At 35.3% G+C, this 27,901-nt stretch overlaps 3 protein-coding genes across 3 annotated transcripts; 2 read left to right on the top strand and 1 right to left on the bottom strand.

Annotated features, from left to right (window-relative positions):
- Positions 1-285: 285 nt before the first annotated feature.
- Positions 286-2,012, bottom strand: LOC136813249 (uncharacterized). The gene has a single exon (XM_067069762.1). It carries the CDS (start codon positions 1,983-1,985, stop codon positions 588-590), a length of 1,398 nt encoding a protein of 465 aa, XP_066925863.1. The 5' UTR covers positions 1,986-2,012; the 3' UTR covers positions 286-587.
- A 5,334-nt stretch (positions 2,013-7,346) lies between these two features.
- Positions 7,347-7,979, top strand: LOC136813235 (putative nuclease HARBI1). The gene has a single exon (XM_067069748.1). It carries the CDS (start codon positions 7,347-7,349, stop codon positions 7,977-7,979), a length of 633 nt encoding a protein of 210 aa, XP_066925849.1.
- A 12,833-nt stretch (positions 7,980-20,812) lies between these two features.
- LOC136813234 (putative leucine-rich repeat-containing protein DDB_G0290503) lies at positions 20,813-26,850 on the top strand. Its single transcript, XM_067069747.1, has 3 exons — positions 20,813-21,875; positions 26,309-26,401; positions 26,659-26,850. Exons 1-3 carry the CDS (start codon positions 20,847-20,849, stop codon positions 26,848-26,850), a joined length of 1,314 nt encoding a protein of 437 aa, XP_066925848.1. The 5' UTR covers positions 20,813-20,846.
- Positions 26,851-27,901: the final 1,051 nt, after the last annotated feature.

Genomic DNA, 27,901 nt, shown 5'->3' with positions numbered 1-27,901 from the left:
AAAGAAAGTTCGTTACTCAAACAATAATCCTTTGAAAAGGGGGAGAATATGAAAGGAGGATTCACATTTGATCAGAAAGGTTCCTGCACAGTTAACTTATATTTTATTGAGAATCAGTTTTCTCAAATTTGAAACTATACATTTTTCATATTTTTATCTTTTGAAGAATAAAAGAATTCAACCTGTTCCAAAGATAAGAGGGAATCTTAAAAATTAACCGTTGTGAATTTTTCTTAGATACTTAATTTTTGAAACACGAAAATTACAATTACATAACAGAACTAGTTTAAAATTCAAAAACAGTCAAGCAATATATTTCGGTGGTATCACCATTCTCAAGCTTATAAAAATACCAGTAACAGAACTAATTCACCCATAAATAAAAAGTCATAAAAAGCTATGTAGGTAATAAAATAAAAATAATAAAATAAATAAAAATAAAAAAAAAATCTATATATTACATACATTTTTATAACTCTAGTCACGTTCACCATAAAAAAAGTGTTTTACCATACATACCAAAAGTCTTTTTAAAATTTCACAGTTCTAGTGAAACAAACAATGATCAAGGCAAAATCCAATATAATTCATCTCATTAAAACTCTTTTTAAAAATTTCTTAAGTGACTCAATTTGTGATAAAATAGCATTTTTGGAGGTCCCACCAATTGATGTATACTGATTGACGCTCACATCATAATTCCAAATATCTTTGTAGTCTACATCAAAAAGGTTGTTGATTGATTTCATATCATTTAAAGATAATTCAGAAACCTCAACCTTCTTTTGCTCAGCTAATTGAACGACAGAGCCTGCTACAGCATGAGCTTCTCTAAATGGCATCCCCTTGCGGACAAGATAATATGCAACATCAGTAGAAAGCATCTCAGGGCTGAGAGCAGCCAAACATTTATCAGCATTGAGTGTAAGTGTGCCCAATGTTCCAGTGGCTACTTGAATTATTCCCTTGAGAGAATCAACAGTATCAAACAGCGCTTCTTTATCCTCTTGTAAATCTTTGTTGTAAGTGCTTGGTAGACCTTTCAAAGTCATCATAAATCCACTAAAATTACCAAAAAGTCGTCCAGATTTTCCACGAATCAACTCGAGACTATCAGGATTCTTTTTTTGAGGCATCAGACTACTACCAGTGCTGTAAGCATCTGAAATGGTAACAAATCCGAATTCCTTGCTACTATAAATAATCAAATCTTCACTCCATTGACTCAAATGATTCATTAATAAAGAACTCCAAAATAAGAATTCAGCAACAAAATCACGGCTTTTTGTGCCATACAAGCTATTTTGTATGACGGATGAGAATCCTAACTCTTCAGCTAAAAACTGACGATCGATTCCAAAAGGGTTGCCAGCTATTGCTCCACAACCCAATGGGAGTGAATTCACTCTTGAAAATAACCCATCTAATCGTTCCAAATCTTCTTTTAAAGCCCAACAATGACTCAACAGCCATTGACTCCAACATATAGGTTGGGCTCTTTGTAAATGTGTATACCCTGGCATAATCACATCTATTTCACTCTCTGATCTTTCAACAAAAACCTGAATAAGAGAGAGTAAAAGATCTTTAATAACCTGTATCTGTTTTCTCAACCAGAGTCTGGTATCTGTTGCTACTTGGTCATTTCTACTGCGTCCAGTATGAAGCTTTCCTGCAACAGACCCAATCAATTCTTTTAAACGCCTCTCATTGGCAGTGTGAATATCTTCATCTGATGGTTGTATCACAAATTTGTTATCCTTCCATTCTGTGACGACCTTGTTCAATCCTTCAATCAAGGTTTCCTTTTCATCATTTGAAATGATTTGAATTTTTTCCAATCCTTTTGCATAAGCAATGCTCCCAGCAATATCCTCTTCCCACATTCTTTTATCGATGTTTATAGAGGCATTGAATTCTTCCATTACTGGGTCGGTTTTACCAGAAAAACGACCACCCCAAAGTTTCTTTGATTCCTCGCCCATTTTCAGTTGAATTTTGGTTATTTTTGACTGAAATGTTAATGTGAAGAAAATTTCAATGGGACTGAGGTTTATAAAGTCATGGAAAGAAAATGAGAAAAACAAAAGATATAAATCATAGTAGCTAAGGAGATTAAATTATTAATGAGTTTACTCTCCATCCTTTTTTTTGAATTTAAGTAAATATTTCAGTAGCAAAGTTATTTCAATAGTTTTTTTGGGTTAGGTTTCTGAAGTGAGGGGAAACTTTCATGAATTCCAAACAGCAGACCTTCATTGGTCTTCAATTTTTAAAATTATCCTAAAATTATTTAACTTGTGGTAACTTAAAACTTTTGAATTAAAGACATGGGATAAAGAAAGTCTCTCTATAAAAAACATTAATAGAGTAGCCTTTTAACTTAGTCTTATTTTTGGTAATCTTACTACATAAGAGCCATATTTTCTAAGAGCCAGTCAGATTGTTTGTAGCCTCCCTGGGCTGGATTTTCAAGAATTATAGGGAGTCTGTTTTCAATATTGCGAATTCAGCCACTTCAAGCTAATTTTTAGACACAGAGAATAGCTGTAAACAATTTTCTGTGGAACCTTATGGAACCAACATTACTAGAATTTTCTAACAAACCAGTAAGTACAGTATCTGCTTCCTGCGTAGCCAAAAATCTGGCTCTGACTCTTTTCTGCCATACTGTTAGCGAGAAAGCCAGATAGCACCTCTACACCCCTTCTCGTTACGTTATGGGTTATTTTAAAAAGCATGGTACCCCAAATTGGGGTACTTATTGGGGTACCACTTTCTGCCCAAAATTTTGTCAAATGACACTTAATTTCATTATAATATGGTGCTAAAACCTTTCATTGATGGTTTGATAAAGTTAGATTTAAGATTATCACAAAACTTTTGTTACAGTTGCCGTTCTCCGACAGGTAGTGAAAATCTATTGCCTTTTAATTAAATCAGCCGCAATCTTGCTTTTTTCCTTTCCTACTTCAAAAATTTACAGACCAGAATAAGTAAGACCAGAATAAATTCAGTAACCAACATCATATTATAGCTTAAAATCAGGAGAATGGTAAGGTGCTGGCTAGTAACATCTTATTAATATCTCCTCTTTTTACATGTCAGAAAGCTGACAAAAAAAGGCACTTTCTTGCAAGAATATTTACAAAATATTGAAATATAAAATTCCTCCAAAAAGATTTATTATACTGAAGGTGGTGCTCATTGTACAAAAGGATACAAATTTTTAACAGTCATTTTAGCCTTGGAAAATTTGTAAATATAGCTTTTAGAGCAAGGAAAGCAATGACATTTTCTTTTGTCAGTCATTTTTATTACTAAACTTTAACTACCAAAAATTTTGATGAAATCATAAAATACAATAGTTCTAAAGGTTACTTTGATTAAGAATTACATTTATACTCAATATGATGCAGGAAATATAATTGAAATATAATGTTATTCTTTTTCACACGATTTAATCCTGGTCAGTAAATTAAATGGGTACCCCAATTGGTGCACCGTAATTACTAATAGCAATTAACATTTCATAACGCGTCAATATCTCTTCACTCTAATGAAAATGTGATACAAAATTAAAGTGATGAGAGAATCACAAAAAAAATCAAGAATTGAAAAAATTGGACATCCATTAGAATCGAACTCGGAGGCCCATGCATATGAGACAGAAGGTCTAACCGCTTGAGCTAACCACGCTTTGAAAGTAGTAAGAGAAAGCGTGAACTTATAAAAAAGAAAAAGGAAAGAAGAAAATTAATTCCTGCTTTGGTGTTATTATTGAAACAAAAGGATCAGTCATGCCGAAATTCCTTTCCACACGTCAACAATCTACTTTTTATAAATAGAAAACCTAGATTGTAAGGAAGATTCTAAAAAAATAGCTGTTTTCTTAGACAACTACGTTTGTAGAGGATTCCCATAAGTCACGAGGAAAAAAATAATTGCTTTCTCAAGATTTCTAAGCCAATTAAAATTTGAGCATAAAAAACTGTTCTCAGTCTCTCTTGACCAAATCCAGTGCTGAAACCAACTTTTGAACATATCTAAAAATGGATTCAGTAAATGGGTTTTAATTGCCATGTTTCTGGATTATTTCCCTGTGTAGCTGTTCTAAACTTGACATTATGTAGATATTTGGTTATGCGAGGAGGCTTTATTAAATGATTGTATATGGCCAAATAAAAATGAAGGGGTTGAGTTAACATCTGATTCTGAGTAATCGGCAGTTACATCAAAATGCCTCGAAAATGAGAATATGAAAATTACGTAATCAGAGAACGTATGTCTCGCTCATTATAAAAAGGCCGAAACAAACTTTCAATAATTGGATTGTAACATCGAGTTAAGTCTCTTTTGTTAAGTCACCAGGGGGTAAATAAAACAGACCTTGATACATTTATCGTTCATTTCAACTCGACGATTCGTTTAAAACTCAGCCTCCTAAATATTTGGGGTAGGTAAAATATGTACAAAGAAATTCATACTTTTCCAACCCGGCAAATCTTTAAAAAAGAAGCGAACAATAAAATATAATTACCCTTTCCAAATAAACCTCTTCGGTGGCGAGCGTAGTCTACTCTGACGTAATTGTAAAATTTATGCGATGGGAGTTTGACATATGCTTGTGTATTTACATTCGTTGTAATGTAATGTTGTTTGGGGAATTATGAAGTTCTCTGGAATTTTGATTGCATTTATTCAGGTTGATTTTTTATGACTTCTAATGGTACTTTTTCTAACGAGTTTGATAACTCTGTTCTCACACTTGTCTTTTTTTTTCGCGACCTTTTCCGTGATTACTTTTATTTATATTTTTAAAGACAGGTAAGAAGGCATATTGATGTAACTGATCGGTCAGCATACAATCGAACAGCAAATCCTGGGTAATATTCTATCGCAATTCGATTGCGTTCGACAATCGAATTGCAATTATTCGATTGCGTTTGCGTTCAATTGATTTGACGTTCGATTCGTTCGATTGACACCGTCTGGTTATTCCTGTCTCTAAATATGTTATTATATCTTAGTTTCCACAGGAAAGGACATTTAAAGAATTTTCCAAAAAGTGGCTTTTCAGAAAAACCCTTGTAATTCCTCAAAAAATGATTTGTGAGGTTGAGAACTTGGTAGTAGTGTTGGCTATCATTAGTCGAGGCATGTCAGTAGTTCGAAATTTTCTTGTAAATTATTGTCAGTCACGGAAATCCTTGCATTTGCACAGGGTTTGACATGCGGCAAATGCAACGGGGTTGAAAACGAAAGTGATGAAAAAACCCTGTGCAAATACACTCGATCACTGCGACCCGTTGCATTTACACAGAGTGGAAAAATGTTTCACTTGATTATAAAAAAATGCATCGATCAAAATTTTAACCCGTAGACAAAAATTTTCTAAAAAGGCTAAAGAATCTTCTAAAGACTGAAAGAAAAAATGAAAATGCCATTCGTCTTTGTTTTATGCCATTTTCATTCAGTTACATCAAAATGCCTCGAAAATGTCAATATGAAAATTGCGTAATCAGAGAACGTATGCCTCGCTCATTATAAAAAGGCCGAGACAAACTTTCAATAATTGGATTGTAACATCGAGTTAAGTCTCTTTTGTTAAGTCACTAGGGGGTAAATAAAACAGACCTTGATACATTTATCCTTCGTTTCAACTTGGCAATTTGTTTAAAACTCAGCCTCCTAAATATTTGGGGTAGGTAAAATATGTACAAAAATATTCATACTTTTCCAACCCGGCAAATCTTTAAAAAAGAAGCGAACAATAAAATATAATTACCCTTTCCAAATAAACCTCTTCGGTGGCGAGCGTAGTCTACTCTGACGTAATTGTAAAATTTATGTGATGGGAGTTTGACATAGTAATGTAATGTTGTTTGGGGAATTATGAAGTTCTCTGGAATTTCGATTGCATTTATTCAGGTTGATTTTTTATGACTTCTAATGGTACTTTTTCTAACGAGTTTGATTACTCTGTTCTCACACTTATGTCTTTTTTTTTCGCGTCCTTTTCCGTGATTACTTTTATTTATATTTTTAAAGACAGGTAAGAAGGCATATTGATGTAACTGTCATTTTAAAGTTCAGATTTGTTAATTTTCGCGCATTTTGCCTTACACGCTGTTACACGTTCTAGCTCATTTGCACATGGTTGGAAAAAGTCGTTGAAACCGTTGCAAATGCACACCCCGTGCAAATGCATGCAAGGATTTCCGTGTGACTGATTGTGTGGTTGTTATTTCAGTTAGGGAAGCCATCTAGAATCATGCCATTCTATCATCAAATAAGTATTTATAAACAAAGCTCCTCTTAAAATTCAAAAAGCCTAAATAAAATAAAATATATTGAGATATTGCAATTCCAGACGACCGACCAGCCAGCACCCAGCAGCCACAGCAGGTATAGCTGTAAAATTTGTGATTTTTCCTGTTTTCTGTTGTTTTAATATAATATCAAAAAATTGCTCAGTCATCTGCAGTCATCAATACTTATCTCAATTTCTGCACACGTTTAAAACAGCATGAGCAAGCGTGACTGGTGACCAAGCAGCCAAGCAAGCAGAAAATCACAAGAGATCTGTCAAAGAAGAGAAGAAACAGGAAGAAGTCCAAAAAAAGTTGAAAATTTTTACGCGCGCAGCGCGTCTCCTTTGGTATAATGTTTATCTGGCACCCGATGTAGAAATTTTCTTCCGACACGCTAACGGTTGTTCAAAAAGCGATTAAGGCCGGATTAGCTTAATCCCGGATTAAATTGCGATTAGCGCCGATTAAGCGGTTGTTCGAAACTCACGAACTTAATCGTGATTAAGAAAAGATTAAATCCAGATTAAGAGCCTTAGCGGCTCCAAGCAAGCCTTAATCCTGCTCCATAGCAGGATTAAGAGCAGATTAAGAATAAAAACAAGAAAGATGGCGAATGTTATGAATCAACACCTTTATGGAAACATTGGAGGAAATAATCGAAGAAGACGAAGAACGTATCGTCTGAGGAATATTTTGATAGACAACACCTTCTCTAACGAAGAAATAAGAAATAGATTTCGATTTTCACGACAAGGCATTGCTTTTTTGGCTAATTTGCTGCGAAATGACTTAGTGAGACCAACAAGAAGAAATCATGCATTGTCTGTGGAGACCCAAGTTTTGATTGCTCTCAGGTTTTTTGCCTGTGGGAGCTTCCAACAAGTGGTTGGAGACAGTATAGGAGTTGACAAATCCACAGTTTGCCGAGTGATCCCAAAATTCTGCCAAGCATTGAATGCAAAAAAAAGACAATTTATAAAATTTCCGACAACAAACGAGGAAAAGAGAATCATAAAACAGGGCTTTTATGAGATGTCTGGTTTCCCTAGTGTGGTTGGTTGTATTGATTGTACCCATGTTAGAATCTCATGCCCCAATGAAGATGAGAGAGATTATGTAAATCGCAAAAGCTATCACTCAATCAATGTTCAAGGTGTTTCAGACCACAAGTACAGATTTATCGATGTTGATGCATCTTGGCCTGGTTCAACGCATGACTCTTTTATTTTTACAGCTTCTCGTTTGAGTAACTATCTCGACACAAATCATCGATCTATCGAAGATGGTCTTTTGCTCGGTGATTCGGGATATGCCCTATCTAGCTATTTACTAACCCCACATGACAATCCTGTCACTCGTCAAGAAAGAAGATTCAATAGGAGCCAAAAATGTGCTCGAAGTTCTGTTGAGAGAAGTTTTGGTTTACTGAAGAGAAGATTTCCAGCTTTGAAATTTGGTCTTCGCGTTGACCCTCTCAAGGCTTGCCAAATTATTGGAACCTGCTTTATATTACACAACATTGCAATAATGCTCAATGAAGAGCCATTTGAAGAAGACATTGAAAATGACAATGATGAATTTGAGGCTCTACCCTATCCAGGCAACCCTGCCCACTACAGATATAGAGACACTGTTCGAAACCACATAACAAACACTTTTTTTTAAGATATCAAAACCGGCAGGTACAAAATGCATAAAACATAATACATATTGCATAATGCATAATAGTATTGTGTAATTTACAGAACGATTTTATATTTTCTAAAACTCTCCTTTGTAGAGGCTAAAACCGCGAAAACCTCTTTACAGTAGAAGAGTTTCTTAATAAGTAAACATTCCAATGAGAGGGATTTCCCCAGACATGATATTTACTTTTCGAATCCGAACGAAAGAGAAAACATTCGAATCATAACAACAAAGGGTTTTCCATCAGCATAAATAATAAGAAGATGCAACAGATCAGAAAGGTTTCCCCCTTCTTCTTTCTCAAAAAAAGTAAACACATAAACATTCCCAGACGATCTCAATCGAACGGAATCGACGATCGAACCAGTCGAACCAAATCGAACGCAATCGACCGATTGAAATTCGATTGTCGAACGCAATCGAATCTCAATCGAATATTACCGCAATTTTCAGATTCGATTGATATTCGATTGCGTTCGATTGATGTTCGATTGCGTTCGATCGTCGATTCATTGACCCCCGGATTGTTCATCGCATAATTTCTACGGAAAATTGAAAGTAATTTCATTCGGCTTGTGATGTTTGAGAGCTTGGATGTTGGGAAGCGGCAAGAATAAAGCCAGACGATCTCAATCGAACGGAATCGACGATCGAACCAGTCGAACAACAATCGAACACCAATCGAATATTACCCAGAATTTTGACGTTCGATTGAGATTCGATTGCGTTCGACAATCGAATTTCAATCGGTCGATTGCGTTCGATTTGGTTCGACTGGTTCGATCGTCGATTCCATTCGATTGAGATCGTCTGGACATTCGAATGTAAAAAAAATTCGAAGTCTATTTTCTTAGATCTAGCTTTCGCATGAAGCTCTATATTTATATTCGCTGGATATTGGCTTATCTAACAAAAAGCATTCACATGGTTAATGCTTTGTATCTAAGAGGGAAAACCCTTTGAAATTTATTAGCAATTGTTCGAAGAAAGATCTCTGAGAAAACCCAGAATTAAGATCTTGCTATAAAATTTACGTTTTCAAGTTAGAAAAGTAATATACGGAGGAGATATTTTCGTGTTTTTTCTACACTATACTACGTTCTGTAAAATACAACTATGAAAATCAAAATGGCGACAAGCATTTTCAGTGGATCATGGATTTTCTTCATCATCCAAAATTCAAATTTACAGCTTTCTACTCTTTATTTTCTGGCAGAAAGTGGTCTATTTGTTTTGTTGAAAGTATTATCTTTCAAATTCTCCTTATTATAGCCTCTAAAATTGACATTATTCAAATATTATGCATTATGCATTATGCAATATGCATTATGTTTTATGCATTTTGGACCTGCCGATATCAAAACACCAATATCAAGTTCATATTATTTATCGTTTATAAGTTATAAAGTCACAAGTTTGGCCTCCTCTCAAAGTAAATGAATATTATTTAAATACAAAGTTTATAAGTTTTTATATACATAAACAAAAAAAGCAACAGCAAGACCACCACCATCCAACTCCTAAGTTTTCCTTACATTTTGTTTGTTTTTGTGCGCCTATTTTTGAGAAAAGAATTCAGACAAAAAATAAACATTCGAAAAAATGAGATTCGAATCCATTGTTTTTTCTCAGTGATTGACGTTTTTAGTCGTAGGATTAACAAATCGGAAATTAATCGCGATTAGTGGTAATCGGCTAATCTAATCGACTTTTGAACAGCCGGGCCCAGGAAAGCTAGTAACTAATCAATTAGCAATCTGCTTATAAATAAAGATGAAACTTAGCTCTTTCTGATTTTTCAGCCTTTTTTGATTGAAACTTACCCAAAAAAGAAAGAAAACCGGGCTCCGTAACATTTGGGTAATGCAGACAATATAAAAAGATATGAAAGCCTTGTCTCTAGTAGGGGGCCAAGCCTGGGGCCCCGTGACATATTTTCTACGACCTAACCAATGTTAGTCTATTCCAAAGAACAGTACCATTACAAGATATTTTTGAAAGGGAGGACGCGGATTAGGCCCGGCAAAACTTTTTATGACCAAAATAGTGACGCCATAGGCAAACCCCATTAGCCACATTCCGTAAAAGGGCCTGGTAACTAGCTGTAGGGACTTTTTCGATGATATGCGCCATCTTGCGAAAATTCCAAACCAAAACAAGCCAAGATTGAGAGGAAAAGTTATAGAGAAGACTGAAATTTTTAGCAGATTGGAGTTGTTTTCACAATCCACAATGAAAAGTAACTGCAGTTCCAGCTTGTGTTTTTGTGGTTTTTGTGAAAGACTCTAATGGTAACCCTATTAAATTCCATCGTTTGCCAAAGGATCCTGAATTGTGAAAACAGTACAAAAAACTTTTTAAAACAAAAGGATTTGGAAATTTGGTGTCATATGTTCTGACCATTGGAGTTTGTTTCAGATCATCTTCTAATGATTTACCAGATGTTATAGTTCCTGAATCTCAATACAAACTGATCAAGAAAATTAAGTATGAACGAGTAAAGAAGTGTTGGGTTTTTTATCTGGGATTCTATATCAGTTTCAAGAACAATGCTACAGAGAAAATGAGCAAGCAGTACATAATCGAAACCCCAACAACAACCAGGAGGTTGACCATCAGGAGATTTCTTTTGATAGTTGCTCACTTAGCTTTGTTTTGGTTTTGGTCTTGGCTTTGTTGAACACTTTACTGACAGACTGACAGCTCGATGTTTAATATAGCAAATAGGATACACAAAGGGTACAAACACATCAAAGGTCATGCTTCAAGGATGAGGTTGCAGAAGACATTATTTATGTGCTGGCTTGAAAATTAATGCCAATAATGGATGTTTTTATAGAACTGAATTCTGAAGTTCATAAAAAAATTACATACACAAACAATATGAGGGTCCTCAAGATTATTGCAGTCAATCAGTCAATCGCGGTATGAATTCTCCACCCCTAGTTTTGAATTCAGGATGTGTATTATATTATTTTCATTTGCGTAGTCGTAAAACTTTGCATACAATTCAATCCCACTGTCAGACTGTGGACTGAGACAGCGAGATTGAGCCTATTGACACTGATCAAATTACAACATGGGATTTACAGTTAAATAACATTTTTTTGTATGGAACTCTTGGAATTCAAGATTGCAAAATAAATTTCAAAACAGAAAAAATATTTCTTTGTATCAACAAGAATTTCTATTTGGTGGGATTGTTTGTAATATATTTGTAGGTATATATGTAATATCTTTAAAGTGTAATTCATGGAAAATATTTTATGACTTCAAATATTTAAAAAAACAAATTTGAAAGAAGATCTTTCTGACTCTATACTGCCGTCTTTACACACTTTTCTTGTTATACAAAGTACAGTAATAGATAAAACTCTCAAATTTTTTTTGCTCTTTTGCTGTTTGCTTTTCATTAAATATTTATATTTTATTTGGTCTTGTTATTATTATACAGAGAAAAGAACGATTTTGTTTAAATTACTGTACTGAAAATTAATGGTTTTTATGAGAGAAAGCAAAGGACACACTTTTCATACTAATTCCGACTAAAATTTTAATGTAAACCTGATAAAAAGGTTTAGTTTTTGCATGGTACCCTCAAAATCCTAGATTCGCCCCTGATTCCTCAGCTTCTTCTTTGCTAAATCTGTTTATTTTTATCATAGTGCTCAAATTTGCTCAGATCCATAAGCCGCCTAACTGAAAACGAAAGTGAAATCTACCATTTTGAAAAATTTATCCCTACACGCCAATTCGACCGCGTCCGCGGAATGTGGCTAATGCTACTCTCTTACGAATGAAAAGATCAAAAGCTTACAGCTTGAAAATGGCGACAACAGAAGCTCACCCAAAAAAGCAAAACACAAACCTACCAAACCTTAAGTGGATTAGTTTTCGCCTGGACTTTTTTTCGCTAATCGGCTTCTAATAGCTCAATTTCTTTCATTATCTAGGGATTTTGGTCAATTTGGGATTTCCCGAGGGCACTAATTTTCGCGAAAATTGCAAAAATTTAATCCATGCAAAATTAAATCCGCTTAAAGGAACATTACCTTCATCACAAGTTTGTATTCATCTTTGGGTTGGCTGCAAACAACTTGCGAAAAACGTTTCAAACTTCTTGAAGTGATCCCAGTGGATGAAAAGTTGACTTTTGTTAGATTCGGTAGACAACACAACGCGTCCGCAAGTATAGAGAAATTGTGATCACCTACGTAGAAAGAAAAGGAAAGAAAAATCCTCAGGGATAACAACTGGCGTCTCGAAAACTCTTGCACCGGCCTTAACATCGGTTAGGATTGAAAAATGTTCAGTATTGGAAATGTTACCATTCTTGAGGGGGGGGGGGTACTTGGGCCCCTCTTAAAATCTCAATCTGAAATTTTTACCAGTGGTAGATATGGATAATTGAAGATGATCTGTAAAATTTTGGTTCGGTCACCTGTCTGGTTGGTATTGACTGACTGATCAGCTTGTTCGATTGGACAAAAATTCGTTCCTAAAGGCTGATTCGCCAAAAGAAGAAGGTGCAACCCTTCCCCAAGATTTAGCACGATAAAAAATTGTATTAGGATTGAACCCAATTATGGCTGTATTAAAAATCCACAGCCTGGTAAACAACGGTCCTCCAAGATAAAAACTCCCGCACTCATTTTAGTTTATCTTAAAATGAAACTACCAAAGTTTAGGTCCATAATTATTTTTATCTATCCAGTCCTCTCATTAGTAGCTTTTATCTGACACCCCAATGCAGAAATTTTCATTTGATACGATAAAGCTCGAAGGATGGGAAAATTTTCAAAAAATCTGGAAGGTTTAGATTTCACAAGACCACATCAAGGATTTTGCAGCAGGAGACCTGGACCCCAGACCTCGTTTTCGGGGATTGGCGGGTTCAACTGAACTATTTTCAGCTTTTAAACGTAAGGGAAGTTGAACCCGATTGGGGATGCAGTAACTCAAAGGCCGAAAAGCATTCCTCTCCGATGGAAAATTGGCCCACTCCTTTAGAGCTTTAGTGTGGGCGGCCGCCAAGCCGCCCTTGGAATACCAGACAATAGCAGCTTGTGCCACACTGAAAGCAATTTTCCTTTTTTCCAAAAACTTTTTCCATGGATTTTGTTTCTCTCTGGTACGAACTTTTTACTAGTAAATCATCGAAAAATAGGAATATCAAAAGAAAACATCACAGAAAGGTGGATAGAAGGCTTCAATGATTTTGGAAGTTCTTATAAAAAACATGTAGAAAATCACTCCACACTTATAATTTGCCATTTTTTAATATTTCGTTCTAACTGAGAAAAAGACAAAAGCTAGCCTGTCTATGGTCAAATTTACTCAGATCATCTGTATATTAAATTCACGAGGCAGCGCTTGCGTACCACAATGATAGCTCCGAACTAGGAACAAGCCAACCCTGGGTTCACAGTGATCTAGGAGCATTATTATCAATAGTGCCGGCATGTAATGAAGGAAAGAGAGTAATAAGTCTCTCTCTCAATTCTTATAAGAACCCCTGGCATTCCTCTTTTTATAAGAATTTCCCTCTGATTGACCATCAGATACTATCGATATCTATAATTTTAACTTCTAGTCCTACTTTCAAAATTCAATAGGATGGAAAGATTTAGATTATCGTATTGAAAAAATATACAAAAATTAATTAAAAACCGTGCAATGCTTTTGTCCAGGCACTCCTTGGAATGTTGATTGTCAAATAAGCTTTGAATTTAGTCATTATACAAATGCGTTACTAATAACTTTTAACCATATTGTTTTGACAAAGCATAAAACGAGAGTAGATAAGGTTTCTATAATAGTTTTTATTTGATTAGATTATTAATGACTGATGCAATAAGAGACATGACATACATGAACAACACTTTGATACCAAAACAAAATAAACTCGATGTTGAACGAATACAAATATTCTTTTTAAAATCTTGTTATTACTACTGACATAAGACTTTTCTTTACATGTACGATTGGTGATCAGAGGGTCTGAGAAACAAACAAAACATAAAGAAACTTTCAAATTTGAACGAAAAACCGAGATTTCTTTTGAAGTACATGTTATTGCTGGTTTATAGAAACTCTAAGTTACATTAGCTATAAAGGTTGAAACAAAAAAATGGATTCCGCACATTGTGATGATCGCAATTTGGCACACAGTGCTACTGGTAGAAATGTCACCAACAAAGTTGACAGCGTCGTTGAGACAGCGAAACTTAAAGAAGACCATGACAAGCAGATTCAAAAATTGACATTGGAAAACAAGATCAAGTTTCTTGAATCTGAAAATAACCATCGAATGAAAATCATGCAGCTTGAAAAGGACAATCAATCGTTAACTCATGAGCTGGAACTCTTGAAGTTGAAGACCTCGCATGAACAAGAGGCTAAGAAAGTCGTCGTTGATCGTGAAATGGAGAAAAAAAATGCTGAAACAGCAAAATGAATTCCAAAACAAACTTACTGAAAAAGACAAGGAGCTAGCTGGAAAAGACAAGGAACTAGCTGAAAAAGACAAGGATATGGCGGCAAAAGAAAATGAGTTTAAATTGAAATTGGCTGAAGTGGAGAACGCGAATAAGCTGAAAATTGCAGAACATGAAAACGTAAACAAATTGAAACTTCTTGAAAAAGAAAAAGAAATGGCAGACAAAGTGAACGAGTTGAATTTGAAAATCAAAGTGTGGGAAACTCTCCATAATAAGACTGAAGTGAATGACGTAGCTTCAGGCGTGAACATCATTCAGAAGAAGCAAGATGGAGCCCAAGCAAGGAATATTACCAGGGCTGATAAGTTGGCTTGGGGAGCTGATAAGTTCTTTGAAAGTAAACCAATCAAGCTCAATTTGTTTGCATCGTATCAAGATTGGTATGAAGAAATCAGTTCGTTGCTACATAGAGAGAAAGAGATTGTTTGGAGTAGTGCATCGAAATATGTGTTCGTGAAAAGAGACTGTGGAGAATATTTCGAGAATTTACGGATGATCACACACAGAAAGGGACGAGCGAGACAGAATCATTCTGATATCTTTTACATTGAAGATGATGAAAAACAATTTTGGAAAAAAACGACATTTATGTTACTCCACCCATTACAGCATAATAAAAGTTTGAAAATGGTTGAATGGTCGACAGGAAAAGACCATGAACAATGGAAAGTCTCCAATGTTTCAAACGACTTTTATCATGGTAGGGAAAAGTCTGCCATTTTGTTTGGAATTTTTGATAGAAACGAGGATTAATTTCACAAAAAGTCCTCAAGAAGGATTTCTATTGTGAATTTTGACAACATAATAACATAGTCATGAAAAGATATTAATATTGATTACTTTAATTTTCGCGCATCTTGTAATTTCTGATACATTTTTTCAGTGTTTTCGCAGGAAAATATACATAAATATAAAGAAGACAAAATAGGCGTGGAATCAAAAGTCCCAGAGGTATATTTAACATAATTAGAGGGCTCTTATTAGTTTCTTTAAAAGAGCGCAAATATGTTATTCTTGCAGATTTAAAGCTTAACCTTTAATTTTCGTGCAGGATAACGCGCTTATCTGATATTCCGATGGCGGATTGGCGGCCGTTCACCTTAAAGCTCTAAAGGAGAGGGCCAATTTCCCATCGGAGATGATTGATAGTCGGCCTTTAATGTCCCGCATCCCCAGTCGGGTTCAACTACGTTTGAGCGTAAAACCAAATATTTCGATTAGACCCGTCAATCCACGAAATTGAGGACTTGGTTACCAGGCCTGCCACTGAAAAATCATTGACACGGTCTTGCGAAATTCCGTAATCTAAACCTTCCAGATGTTGAAACTTTTCCCGACCTTCAGTAGGGACCGCGAAAGACGGGGGTAAAATGGTTGGAATCGACCAAAATGTTGTTTTTAGGTTTTAGACCACCTATAACCATGGGATAAGTTTTAGAAGCATTCTTATCATTAAATAAATGTCCTGTAAAAGTTTGGTGGCCATAACTTTATTTTTTATGAAAATATGAGCAATTTTGTAAAATTTTGAATGGCAGACAACCTACCAACAGAAAATTGGATTTAGACAGGTGAGCGCGTCCTCAAACCCCCATGATGTTATACATTTTTGGAACTGGAAGAGATCAGCGCTGTTTGTTTTTTTTGTCTCACTGACCCAATCAAATCCTACAAAAAATTATTCAGTTTTTTCTGGGAAAAAGCCACTTTTGAGGGCTTTAGCTGTCCTCCCCGGCATTAAGACAAAGATAATATGAAATTTCAACCTTTTTTACATGTTGTTTGTTAATAAAAATTAACATTTTCAACCGCGCTCTGCTGTTTTTTTTGGCTCAAAGTTTATTGGTATTCGAGAAATTCTACAGAATTGTCGAGCGCGTGTTTGTTTACAATTCGAAAGTTCAAAGTCCACGGAGAGTGACAATCTGCCAACTCTCCGGCATACAGGATATTTTTGATTCATTCGTACGGCAAACGAAAAATTTGAAGAAAAAAAATTGATAAAAAATTAAAACTTTGTCTTGAGAACCTTCGTGCCAAGTTTCAATGCTATAGCATTAATAGAAGTAAAGTTATTGCAAAAAATGTATTTTTTGACATAACCCCCGGATTTTCACTTTTAAACCTATTTAACCATGATTTTTACAAAAATCCTCGAAAATCGTTCCAAAAAAAGGGTCATTTTCAGGAGATAGAAAATTTCATATCTCGAGAACGGCTTGGCCGATTTTGATGAATGACCCCTCATTTTTTTTCTTTTTTGATGCTCTTTCCAATGAGCATGGTTTCAATGCGCTAAAAACAATTTGAAAAAATCATTGCGGTCCCTACCTTCAGAGCTTTAGCGCGTCGGATGAAAATTTCCGTGTCCTGTTTTGAATACCTAGAATGTGCCAACTTAATAGACTAGAGTCTACTTCTAAGTGAACTTTGCTTTCTGATAATTTTGATGACGCTGAGTCCAGTGTAGTAGACTAGAGGATATCGCCGTCTCGGAGTTTTTCGCGATCTTTTTCAAATTTCTTTGTAAAAACATTAAAACAATGAAATATATCTAAAATCCCATCATAGTTTATGAAACTTTATTAAAAACATGAAAGATCTTCCAAAATTGGTAAATTGATAATGTGCGAGTTTTGCCTATCTGACTTTTTTAACAAAGTTGACTCATATCCTACAAAAGTTGCGCGGCCTAGCGCGGTCCACCTGGTCTTTACACAAATGACAGATGAAACTAAAATTTACACCTAAATTTCGAAAAAGATATCACTCGAAAACAAAGTAGTGAGGTCAGGTAGCACATAAAAACGTAAGAATACTTCAGATGGTGATTAAAGCATGAAATTTGGCACAGATGATCCTTAGAGGGTCTAAAACTTAATTTTAAACAGTAACACCAAATTTTGCCACCTGGCCACCTGCCAGATGACGTCATCAGGTGGCTAGGCAAAAAATTATTTTTTTGAAAATATTCAAAATCTGATGATTCCAGCGGAAAGAGCATGAAATGCTGATAAAAATTGAGGTATAAAACATGCCTTGAAAATCTTCCTATCAAAAGTTATGGACGTTGAAAGTTTTTTGGTGACGTCATCATAAGCCTTTCCAGGCAAAACTTAAAAACCTCGTAATTTTGGTACAAATTGACCAAATTTCATGTTATATACATGAATTCACATCAAAATTCATTACTTTTTCCGATTCCGATGTTCAAATTGAATTAAAAGCTTTAAATCCTACAGAATACTAAAACTTAGATTTTGAGCTTTACAAGGCAAATCAACGCAGCGTTCTCCCTTCAGGAGCACAGTGTACAACCAACTAATTTTTTTGGATGTTTTAAGCCTTCCTATGTTGTTTAGACTTAAGCATCAAGGAACTTCAAATTTTGACATGGATTCATGTATAAAACACTAAATTTGGTCAACTAGTTCCGTTATTACGGGATTTTAGGTTTTGCCTGGAAAGGCTTATGATGACGTCATCACAAAACTTTAAACCTCCATAACTTTTGATAGGAAGATTTTGAAGGCATGTTTTATACCTCGATTTTCATCAGCATTTCATGCTCTTTCCGCTGATACCATCAGATTTTAAATATTTTCAAAAAAATAAATTTTTGCTGAGCCACCTGATGACGTCATCTGGCAGGTGGCCAGGTGGCAAAATTTGGTGTCACTGTTTAAAATTAAGTTTTAGACCCTCTAAGGTTCATCTGTGCCAAATTTCATGCTTTAATCACCATCTGAAGTATTTTTGTGCTAACAGACCTCACTAAAGGAATCGCTAAATTCAATCCGTCGTCAAAAATACGGCGCATATTTTAAGGCTTCACTTTTTTCTTGCCTGAGAAAGGTCAAAGATTCGATTCTAGCAGTTCGGAATTATACTTCATTGGTTTTTTCTTTTCTATTTTCTGGATACCCAGGCTGTTATAAACAAAGCGGGTCGATTATACAGATTTCAAAAATATAATATTAAGGTGATATTGCTGCGTTTGTAGAAAACCCAAAAGTGGATTTATAAACAGCATTCTAAAATTTGGAACGACATCAAGAAAAAGCTCTAATCTCAATTATCGAAAACCAGCCATTTCGAAATTCTAATGGAAATATGATACAACAAATAACATTTTAAATAAACACGAACAAAATAAAATGCGAGAAGAGGCGCACAAGAAAAAATAACTTTCTTCGTTTTCAATAGGAGGACATTTAAAGGTTTTATTTTTACATAAGTTTTCCCGTTTCATATCAGTCACATATTTCATATCAGGACAGTGTCTGCCTATTGTTTTTATTATGCTGATAGAAGCAAAAAATGATTTTCTTTTCCTTTTTTTTGACCAATCTTGCTCCACATCCGTGTCAATCCAATGTGAAAAAGCTTGTAAGTTAAAATTGATGAGTAAGCAAACGATATCACGCTTATTAAAAATCAAAACCTTTAACAGCGTCGCGATAGCTTTTCGTGAACTAGAAAGAATAAAAAGGGAGAGAAAAAGATGGCTAGAAATCTTGCCCATAATACCAACGGAACAGACTGGTACACGGAATTTAACTGTAAAAGGACAATCAATCGTTGACTCATGAGCTGGAGCTCTTGAAATTGAAGACCTCACATGAACAAGAGGCTAAGAAAGTTGTGGTTGATCGTGAAATGGAGAGAGAAATGCTGAAACAACAAAATGAATTCCACTTTGCTAGCGTAGCCGGTCAGAGCATCTTACTAGTATACATAATAATATATAGAGAAATACCATTCCCTTGAGAACGAAACATGTCGGGAAAAATCAAAATATAATAGCCCGCATTCTTTTTCACCGTCCATCATAATAATTTTATAAATATGAATATTTTTCTAGACTTTGCACATATATACTATATAATATTTTCAGCCGAAGAGCCAAATGTAAATTTTGGAGATTGAAATATACCATTATTATTATTGTTATTATTATTAAAACAAACTAACTGAAAAAGACAAGGAAATGGCGGCAAAAGACAAAGAACTAGCTGGATGGAACGTTTTTCTCTCACAAAAACAAACTATATAACAAGAACATAAGGCTTAGATGGCCAAAACGTTAAAAACAAGTTAAGAACTTTGGAGACTTTAAAACCCCCGATTTCTCCAGAAAATGGACAAAAAGACTCAGAAAACGGTGAAAATAAGAACATGTTGAGAACCTCTTTAGGCTTTAAAACTCAAAAAGATAAGAACAACCAAAGGCTTTAAAGATATTGGAAGTTCTTATAAAAAACATGTAGAAAATCTCTCCACACTCATAATTTGCCATTTTTTAATATTTCGTTCTAACTGAGAAAAATACAAAAGCTAGCCTGTCTATGGTCAAATTCACTTAGATCGTCTGTATATTAAATTTAACGAGGCAACGATTGCGCTTTGCGCACCACAATAATAACTCACAGCTAAGAACAAGCCAACCCTGGGTTCACAGTGGTCTAGGAGCATTATTGTTATTAGTGCCGGCATGTAACGAAAGAAAGAGAGTAAAAAGTCTCTCTCTCTCTCAATTCTTGTAAGAACCCCTTGCATTCCTCTTAAAGACATGACACACATGAACAACATTTAGAGAGAATTTGATACCAGAACAAAACAAGACGACTTGAAGTCGAAAATTTCGCCTAAAGTTTAAACTGCATGGGAAAAACAAGAAGTAGGGATGGAAGTCAATCTGAAATCTACATAGTTTACATTGACGAAACAATTTTACAAGAAAAGCGAGGCTCAAAATCGCTAAAAAATAAGACCAATTTAAGAACAATGGTTGTTTAATTCTTAAGAACTAATAACCGAAGGGCCATACCATGCCTATCGTAATACTTTCGCTAGGTTAGACTAGTAAACTAGTCGGTTATTACTTATAACCTTATAATAAAACTGTCAATCAAATAATGTAAACACTAATTAAATATTCAGCGCGCGTGAGAGAAAAGGAAAATAACCGACTAGAAGCTGCTTGAAATTCAGAAAAGAGACGCAACTTCACCCCTTCGATTCTTTTTATTTGGAGCTTGATTTTTTGTATATGGGTCTGTTTTCAACGACTAGTTTACTAGTCTATCGCTAGGCGAAATTAATAAACTCGATGTTGAACAAATATAAATATTCTTTTTAAAATCTTGTTATTACACTGATATAACACTTTTCTTTGTAGGTACGATTATCAAGTACTATCAAAGGATTTGATAAACAAACAAAACATAAAGAAAATTTCAAGTTTGAGCGAAAAACCGAGATTTCTTTCGAAGTACATGTTATTGCTGGTTATATAGAAACTATAGAAACTCTAAGTTACATTAGCTAAGGTTGAAACGAAAAAATGGATTCTGCAAACTTTGACGATCGCAATTTGGCACACAGTGCTGCTGGCAGGAATGTCACCAACAAAGTTGCCAACAGCGTCGTTGAAATCGCGAAACTTAAAGAAGACCATGACAAGCAGATTCAAAAATTGACATTTGAAAACAAGATCAAATTTCTTGAATCTGAGAATAACCACCAAATGAAAATCATGCAGCTCGAAAAGAACAATCAATCGTTGACTCATGAGCTGGAGCTCTTGAAGTTGAAGACCTCGCATGAACAAGAGGCTAAGAAAGACGTGGTCGACCGTGAAATGGAGAGAGAAATGCTGAAACAGCAAAATGAATTTCAAAACAAACTTACTGAAAAAGACAAAGAACTAGCTGGGAAAGACAAGGAAATGATTGTCAAGGAAAGCGAGTTCAAACTGAAAATGAAAGAATTGGAGATTGTCCATGCAAACCAACTGACTGCAAAACAAAACGAATGTGAGCTGAAATTGATTCAAAAAGTTCAGGAAATGATTGCCAAAGAAAGTGAGTTTAAATTGAAATTGGCTGAAGTGGAGAATGCGAATAAGCTGAAAATTGCAGAACATGAAAACGTAAACAAATTGAAACTTCTTGAAAAAGAAAAAGGAATGGCAGACAAAGTGAACGAGTTGAATTTGAAAATTAATGAGTTGGAAACTCTACACAATAAAACAAAAATGGAAGACGTGGCTTCAGGTGTGAACATCATCCAGAAGAAGCAAGATGGAGCCGAAGCAAGAGATATTACCAGGACTGAGAAGTTGACTTGGGGAGCTGATAAGTTCTTTGAAAGTAAACCAGGCGAGCTCAATTTGTTTGCATCGTATCAAGATTGGTATGAAGAAATCAGTTCGTTGCTACACGATGGAGAGGAAGAGATTGTTTGGAGTGGTGCGTCGAAATATGTGTTCATGAAAAGAGACTGTGGAAGACGTTTCGAGACTTTGCTTTTGATCGCACACAGAAAGGAACGACCGAGAATCAATTATTCTCATTTATTTTACATTGAAGGTGTTGAAAAACAATTTTGGGAAAAAACGGCATTTATGCTGCTCCACCCATCTCAGCATAACAAAAATTTGAAAATGGTTGAAAATTTGACAAGAAAACAACATGAACAATGGAAAGTCTCATATGTTTCAAACGACTTTTATCATGGTAGGGAAAAGTCTGCCATTTTGTTTGGAATTTTTGATAGAAACGACGATTAATTTCACGAACAGTCCTCAAGAGGGATTTCTATTGTGAATTTTGACAACATAATAACATAGTCATGAAAAGATATTAATATTGATTCCTTTAATTTTCGCGCATCTTGTAATTTCTGATACATTTTTTCAGTGTTTTCGCAGGAAAATATACATAAAGAAGACAAAATAGGTATGGAATCAAAAGTCCCACTGGTATATTTAACATAATTAGAGGGCTCTTATTAGTTTCTTTAAAAGAGCGCAAATATGTTATTCTTTTTTAATTATCGTACAGGATAACGCGCTTATCTGATATTCCGATGGCGGATTGGCGGCCGTCCACCTTAAAGCTCTAAAGGAGGGGGCCAATTTCCCATCGGAGATGATTGATAGTCGGCCTTTAATCATGGTTTCAGCCCACTTTTCAGGTGCCCCCATTGAGCATGGTGCCCCCAACGAGTTAGGTCCCCTCGAAAAATTGCTTTGAGTTAGGTACCCCTATTCAGCAGATAATTTCTTTGAATTGACACTTTTTGTTCTTTTGTCATTCCTAAAATCATGCTCACGCATGAACGCCTGCTAATAAGCTTTGTTGTTATGCTATAAAGATGGCGGCTGTAAATCAAAACAATCACATTAGAAAAATATAGCAAAAGATGGCGTGATGGGAAACGAAAGAAAAATTGGATGGGAAACTAGGTGCTGGGGTAAAAAAATTCAATAATTTGAAAAATTTTGAAATATTCGATTTGGAAGATATAACCAGCCCCAAGAGCCTCCATCAAGACAGCTAGGTACCCTTAATGAATAGGTAACCCCAAAGAATTGCAAGGCATTAGCCCCCCTCTACTAACCTGGCCTAGGTGCCCTTCAGATTTCTGGGGGGGGGGCTGATACCATGTTAATGTCCCGCATCCCCAGTCGGGTTCAACTACGTTTGAGCGTAAACCAAATATTTCGATTAGACCCGTCAATCCACGAAATTGAGGACTGGGTTACCAGGCCTGCCACTGAAAAATCATTGACGCGGTCTTGCGAAATTCCGTAATCTAAACCTTCCAGATGTTGAAACTTTTCCCGACCTTCAGAGCTTTAGCGCGTCAGATGAAAATTTCCGTGTCCTGTTTTGAATACCTAGAATGTGCCCATATTATAGACTAGAGTCTACTTCTAAGTGAGCATTGCTTTCTGATAATTTTGATGACGCTGAGTCCAGTGAAGTAGACTAGGGGATGTCGCCATCTCGGAGTTTTTCACTATCGTTTTCAAATTTCTTTGTAAAAACATTAAAACAATGAAATATATCTAAAATCCCATCATAGTTTATGAAACTTTATTAAAAACATGAAAGATCTTCCAAAATTGGTAAATTGATAATGTGCGAGTTTTGCCTATCTGACTTTTTTAACAAAGTTGACTCATATCCTACAAAAGTTGCGCGGCCTAGCGCGGTCCACCTGGTCTTTACACAAATGACAGATGAAACTAAAATTTACACCTAAATTTCGAAAAAGATATCACTCGAAAACAAAGGAATCGCTAAATTCAATCCGTCGTCAAAAATACGGCGCATATTTTAAGGCTTCACTTTTTTCTTGCCTGAGAAAGGTCAAAGATTCGATTCTAGCCCTTCGGAATTATACTTCATTGGTTTTTTCTTTCCTATTTTCTGGATACCCAGGCTGTTATAAACAAAGCGGGTCGATTATACAGATTTCAAAAATGTAATATTAAGGTGATATTGCTGCGTTTGTAGAAAACCCAAAAGTGGATTTATAAACATCATTCTAAAATTTGGAACGACATCAAGAAAAAGCTCTAATCTCAATTATCGAAAACCAGCCATTTCGAAATTCTAATGGAAATATGATACAACAAATAACATTTTAAATAAACACGAACAAAATAAAATGCGAGAAGAGGCGCACAAGAAAAAATAACTTTCTTCGTTTTCAATAGGAGGACATTTAAAGGTTTTATTTTTACATAAGTTTTCCCGTTTCATATCAGTCACATATTTCATATCAGGACAGTGTCTGCCTATTGTTTTTATTATGCTGATAGAAGCAAAAAATGTTTTTCTTTTCCTATCCGTGTCAATCCAATGTGAAAAAGCTTGTAAGTTAAAATTGATGAGTAAGCAAACGATATCACGCTTATTAAAAATCAAAACCTTTAACAGCGTCGCGATAGCTTTTCGTGAACTAGAAAGAATAAAAAGGGAGAGAAAAAGATGGCTAGAAATCTTGCCCATAATACCAACGGAACAGACTGGTACACGGAATTTAACTGTAAAAGGACAATCAATCGTTGACTCATGAGCTGGAGCTCTTGAAATTGAAGACCTCACATGAACAAGAGGCTAAGAAAGTTGTGGTTGATCGTGAAATGGAGAGAGAAATGCTGAAACAACAAAATGAATTCCACTTTGCTAGCGTAGCCGGTCAGAGCATCTTACTAGTATACATAATAATATATAGAGAAATACCATTCCCTTGAGAACGAAACATGTCGGGAAAAATCAAAATATAATAGCCGCATTCTTTTTCACCGTCCATCATAATAATTTTATAAATATGAATATTTTTCTAGACTTTGCACATATATACTATATAATATTTTCAGCCGAAGAGCCAAATGTAAATTTTGGAGATTGAAATATACCATTATTATTATTGTTATTATTATTAAAACAAACTAACTGAAAAAGACAAGGAAATGGCGGCAAAAGACAAAGAACTAGCTGGATGGAACGTTTTTCTCTCACAAAAACAAACTATATAACAAGAACATAAGGCTTAGATGGCCAAAACGTTAAAAACAAGTTAAGAACTTTGGAGACTTTAAAACCCCCGATTTCTTCAGAAAATGGACAAAAAGACTCAGAAAACGGTGAAAATAAGAACATGTTGAGAACCTCTTTAGGCTTTAAAACTCAAAAAGATAAGAACAACCAAAGGCTTCAAAGATATTGGAAGTTCTTATAAAAAACATGTAGAAAATCTCTCCACACTCATAATTTGCCATTTTTTAATATTTCGTTCTAACTGAGAAAAATACAAAAGCTAGCCTGTCTATGGTCAAATTCACTTGGATCGTCTGTATATTAAATTTAACGAGGCAACGATTGCGCTTGCGCACCACAATGATAACTCACAGCTAAGAGCAAGCCAACCCTGGGTTCACAGTGGTCTAGGAGCATTATTGTTATTAGTGCCGGCATGTAACGAAGGAAAGAGAGTAAAAAGTCTCTCTCTCTCTCAATTCTTGTAAGAACCCCTTGCATTCCTCTTAAAGACATGACACACATGAACAACATTTAGAGAGAATTTGATACCAGAACAAAACAAGACGACTTGAAGTCGAAAATTTCGCCTAAAGTTTAAAGGGGGGGGGGGTTTCATGGTTGGCGGAGGAGCGGAATCGGCCCTTTTTTCGGACGGAGTGGCGGAATTTGGCGAAAATTTAAACGGAATTACGGAAATTGGGTTCTCTGACGCAGACGGAAAATTAGACAATTTTAGTGCGGAAAAAACAGAATTTAGCAAAAAAATTTGCGGAATTTCGGAATTAGTAAAAGATATTCAAAATTTGCGGAATTTTCGACAAAAATATTGAATTTTAAAGGAATTTTAGGTGACGGAATTTTGGTTCAATTTAAGACGGTTTGACGGAAATTGGAGAAAAAATTGACGGAATTGCGGAATCGGGTACCCCCTGAAACCCCCCCTTTAAACTGCATGGGAAAAACAAGAAGTAGGGATGGAAGTCAATCTGAAATCTACATAGTTCACATTGACGAAACATTTTTACAAGAAAAGCGAGGCTCAAAATCGCTAAAAAATAAGACCAATTTAAGAACAATGGTTGTTTAATTCTTAAGAACTAATAACCGAAGGGCCATACCATGCCTATCGTAATACTTTCGCTAGGCTAGACTAGTAAACTAGTTGGTTATTACTTATAACCTTATAATAAAACTGTCAATCAAATAATGTAAACACTAATTAAATATTCAGCGCGCGTGAGAGAAAAGGAAAATAACCGACTAGAAGCTGCTTGAAATTCAAAAAGAAGGACGCAACTTCACCCCTTCGATTCTTTTTATTTGGAGCTTGATTTTTTGTATATGGGTCTGTTTTCAACGACTAGTTACTAGTCTATCGCTAGGCGAAAATTAATAAACTCGATGTTGAACAAATAAAAATTCTTTTTAAAATCTTGTTATTACACTGATATAACACTTTTCTTTTTAGGTACGATTATCAAGTACTATCAAAGGATTTGATAAACAAACAAAACATAAAGAAAGTTTCAAGTTTGAGCGAAAAACCGAGATTTCTTTCGAAGTACATGTTATTGCTGGTTATATAGAAACTATAGAAACTCAAAGTTACATTAGCTAAGGTTGAAACGAAAAAATGGATTCTGCAAACTTTGACAATCGCAATTTGGCACACAGTGCTGCTGGCAGGAATGTCACCAACAAAGTTGCCAACAGCGTCGTTGAAATCGCGAAACTTAAAGAAGACCATGACAAGCAGATTCAAAAATTGACATCAAATTTCTTGAATCTGAAAATAACAATCAATTGAAAATCATGCAGCTTGAAAAGGACAATCAATCGTTGAGTCATGAGCTGGAGCTCTTGAAGTTGAAGACCTCACATGAACAAGAAGCTAAGAAAGTCGTGGTTGACCGTGAAATGGAGAAAGAAATGCTGAAACAACAGATTGAATTTCAAAACAAACTTAATGAAAAAGACAAGGAGCTAGCTGGAAACGACCGGAACTGCTGAAAAAGACAAGGATATGGCGGCAAAAGACAATGAGTTTAAATTGAAATTGGCTGAAGTAGAGTGGAGAACGCGAATAACCTGAAAATTGCAGAACATGAAAACGTAAACAAATTGAAACTTCTTGAAAAAGAAAAAGAAATGGCAGACAAAGTGAACGAGTTGAATTTGAAAATCAAAGTGTGGGAAACTCTCCATAATAAGACTGAAGTGAATGACGTAGCTTCAGGTGTGAACATCATTCAGAAGAAGCAAGATGGAGCCGAAGCAAGAAATATTACCAGGGCTGATAAGTTGGCTTGGGGAGCTGATAAGTTCTTTGAAAGTAAACCAATTGAGCTCAATTTGTTTGCATCGTATCAAGATTGGTATGAAGAAATCAGTTCGTTGCTACATGGAGAGAAAGAGATTATTTCGAGTAGTGCATCGAAATATGTGTTCATGAAAAGAGACTGTGGAAAATGTTTCGAGACTTTGTATTTGATCGTACACAGAAAGGGACGACCGAGACATAATCATCCTGATTTCTTTTACATTGAAGATGATGAAAAACAATTTTGGAAAAAAACGACATTTATGTTGCTTCACCCGTCTCAGCATAACAAAAATTTGAAAATGGTCGAATCGCGGACAGGAAAACAACATGAACAATGGAAAGTCTCCAATGTTTCAAACGACTTTTATCATGGTAGGGAAAAGTCTGCCATTATGTTTATGACATTTAACAGCGTCGCGATAGCTTTTTGTGAACTAGAAAGAATAAAAAGGGAGAGAAAAAGATGGATAGAAATCTTGCCCATAATACCAACGGAAGCAGACGGGCACACGGAATTTAACTGTAGTGAAATTACAAAGCTTAAAGAAGACCATGCCAGAGAAATCGAAAAGCTGAAGTTCCAGAACAAGATATTGCAGCTTGAAAAGGACAATCAATCGTTAACTCACGAGCTGAACAAGATGCTTAAGAAAGTCGTGGTCGATCGTGAAATCGAGAAAGAAATGCTGAATCAGCAAAATGAATTCCAAAACAAACTTGCTGAGAAAGATAAGGAAC

Source organism: Clytia hemisphaerica, unplaced genomic scaffold (assembly GCF_902728285.1).
Source record: "Clytia hemisphaerica strain Z4C2 unplaced genomic scaffold, Clytia hemisphaerica genome assembly, whole genome shotgun sequence".
NCBI lineage: Eukaryota > Metazoa > Cnidaria > Hydrozoa > Leptothecata > Clytiidae > Clytia > Clytia hemisphaerica.
Note: the sequence above shows the minus strand (reverse complement) of the source record. Positions and strands in the feature narration are given on the sequence as shown.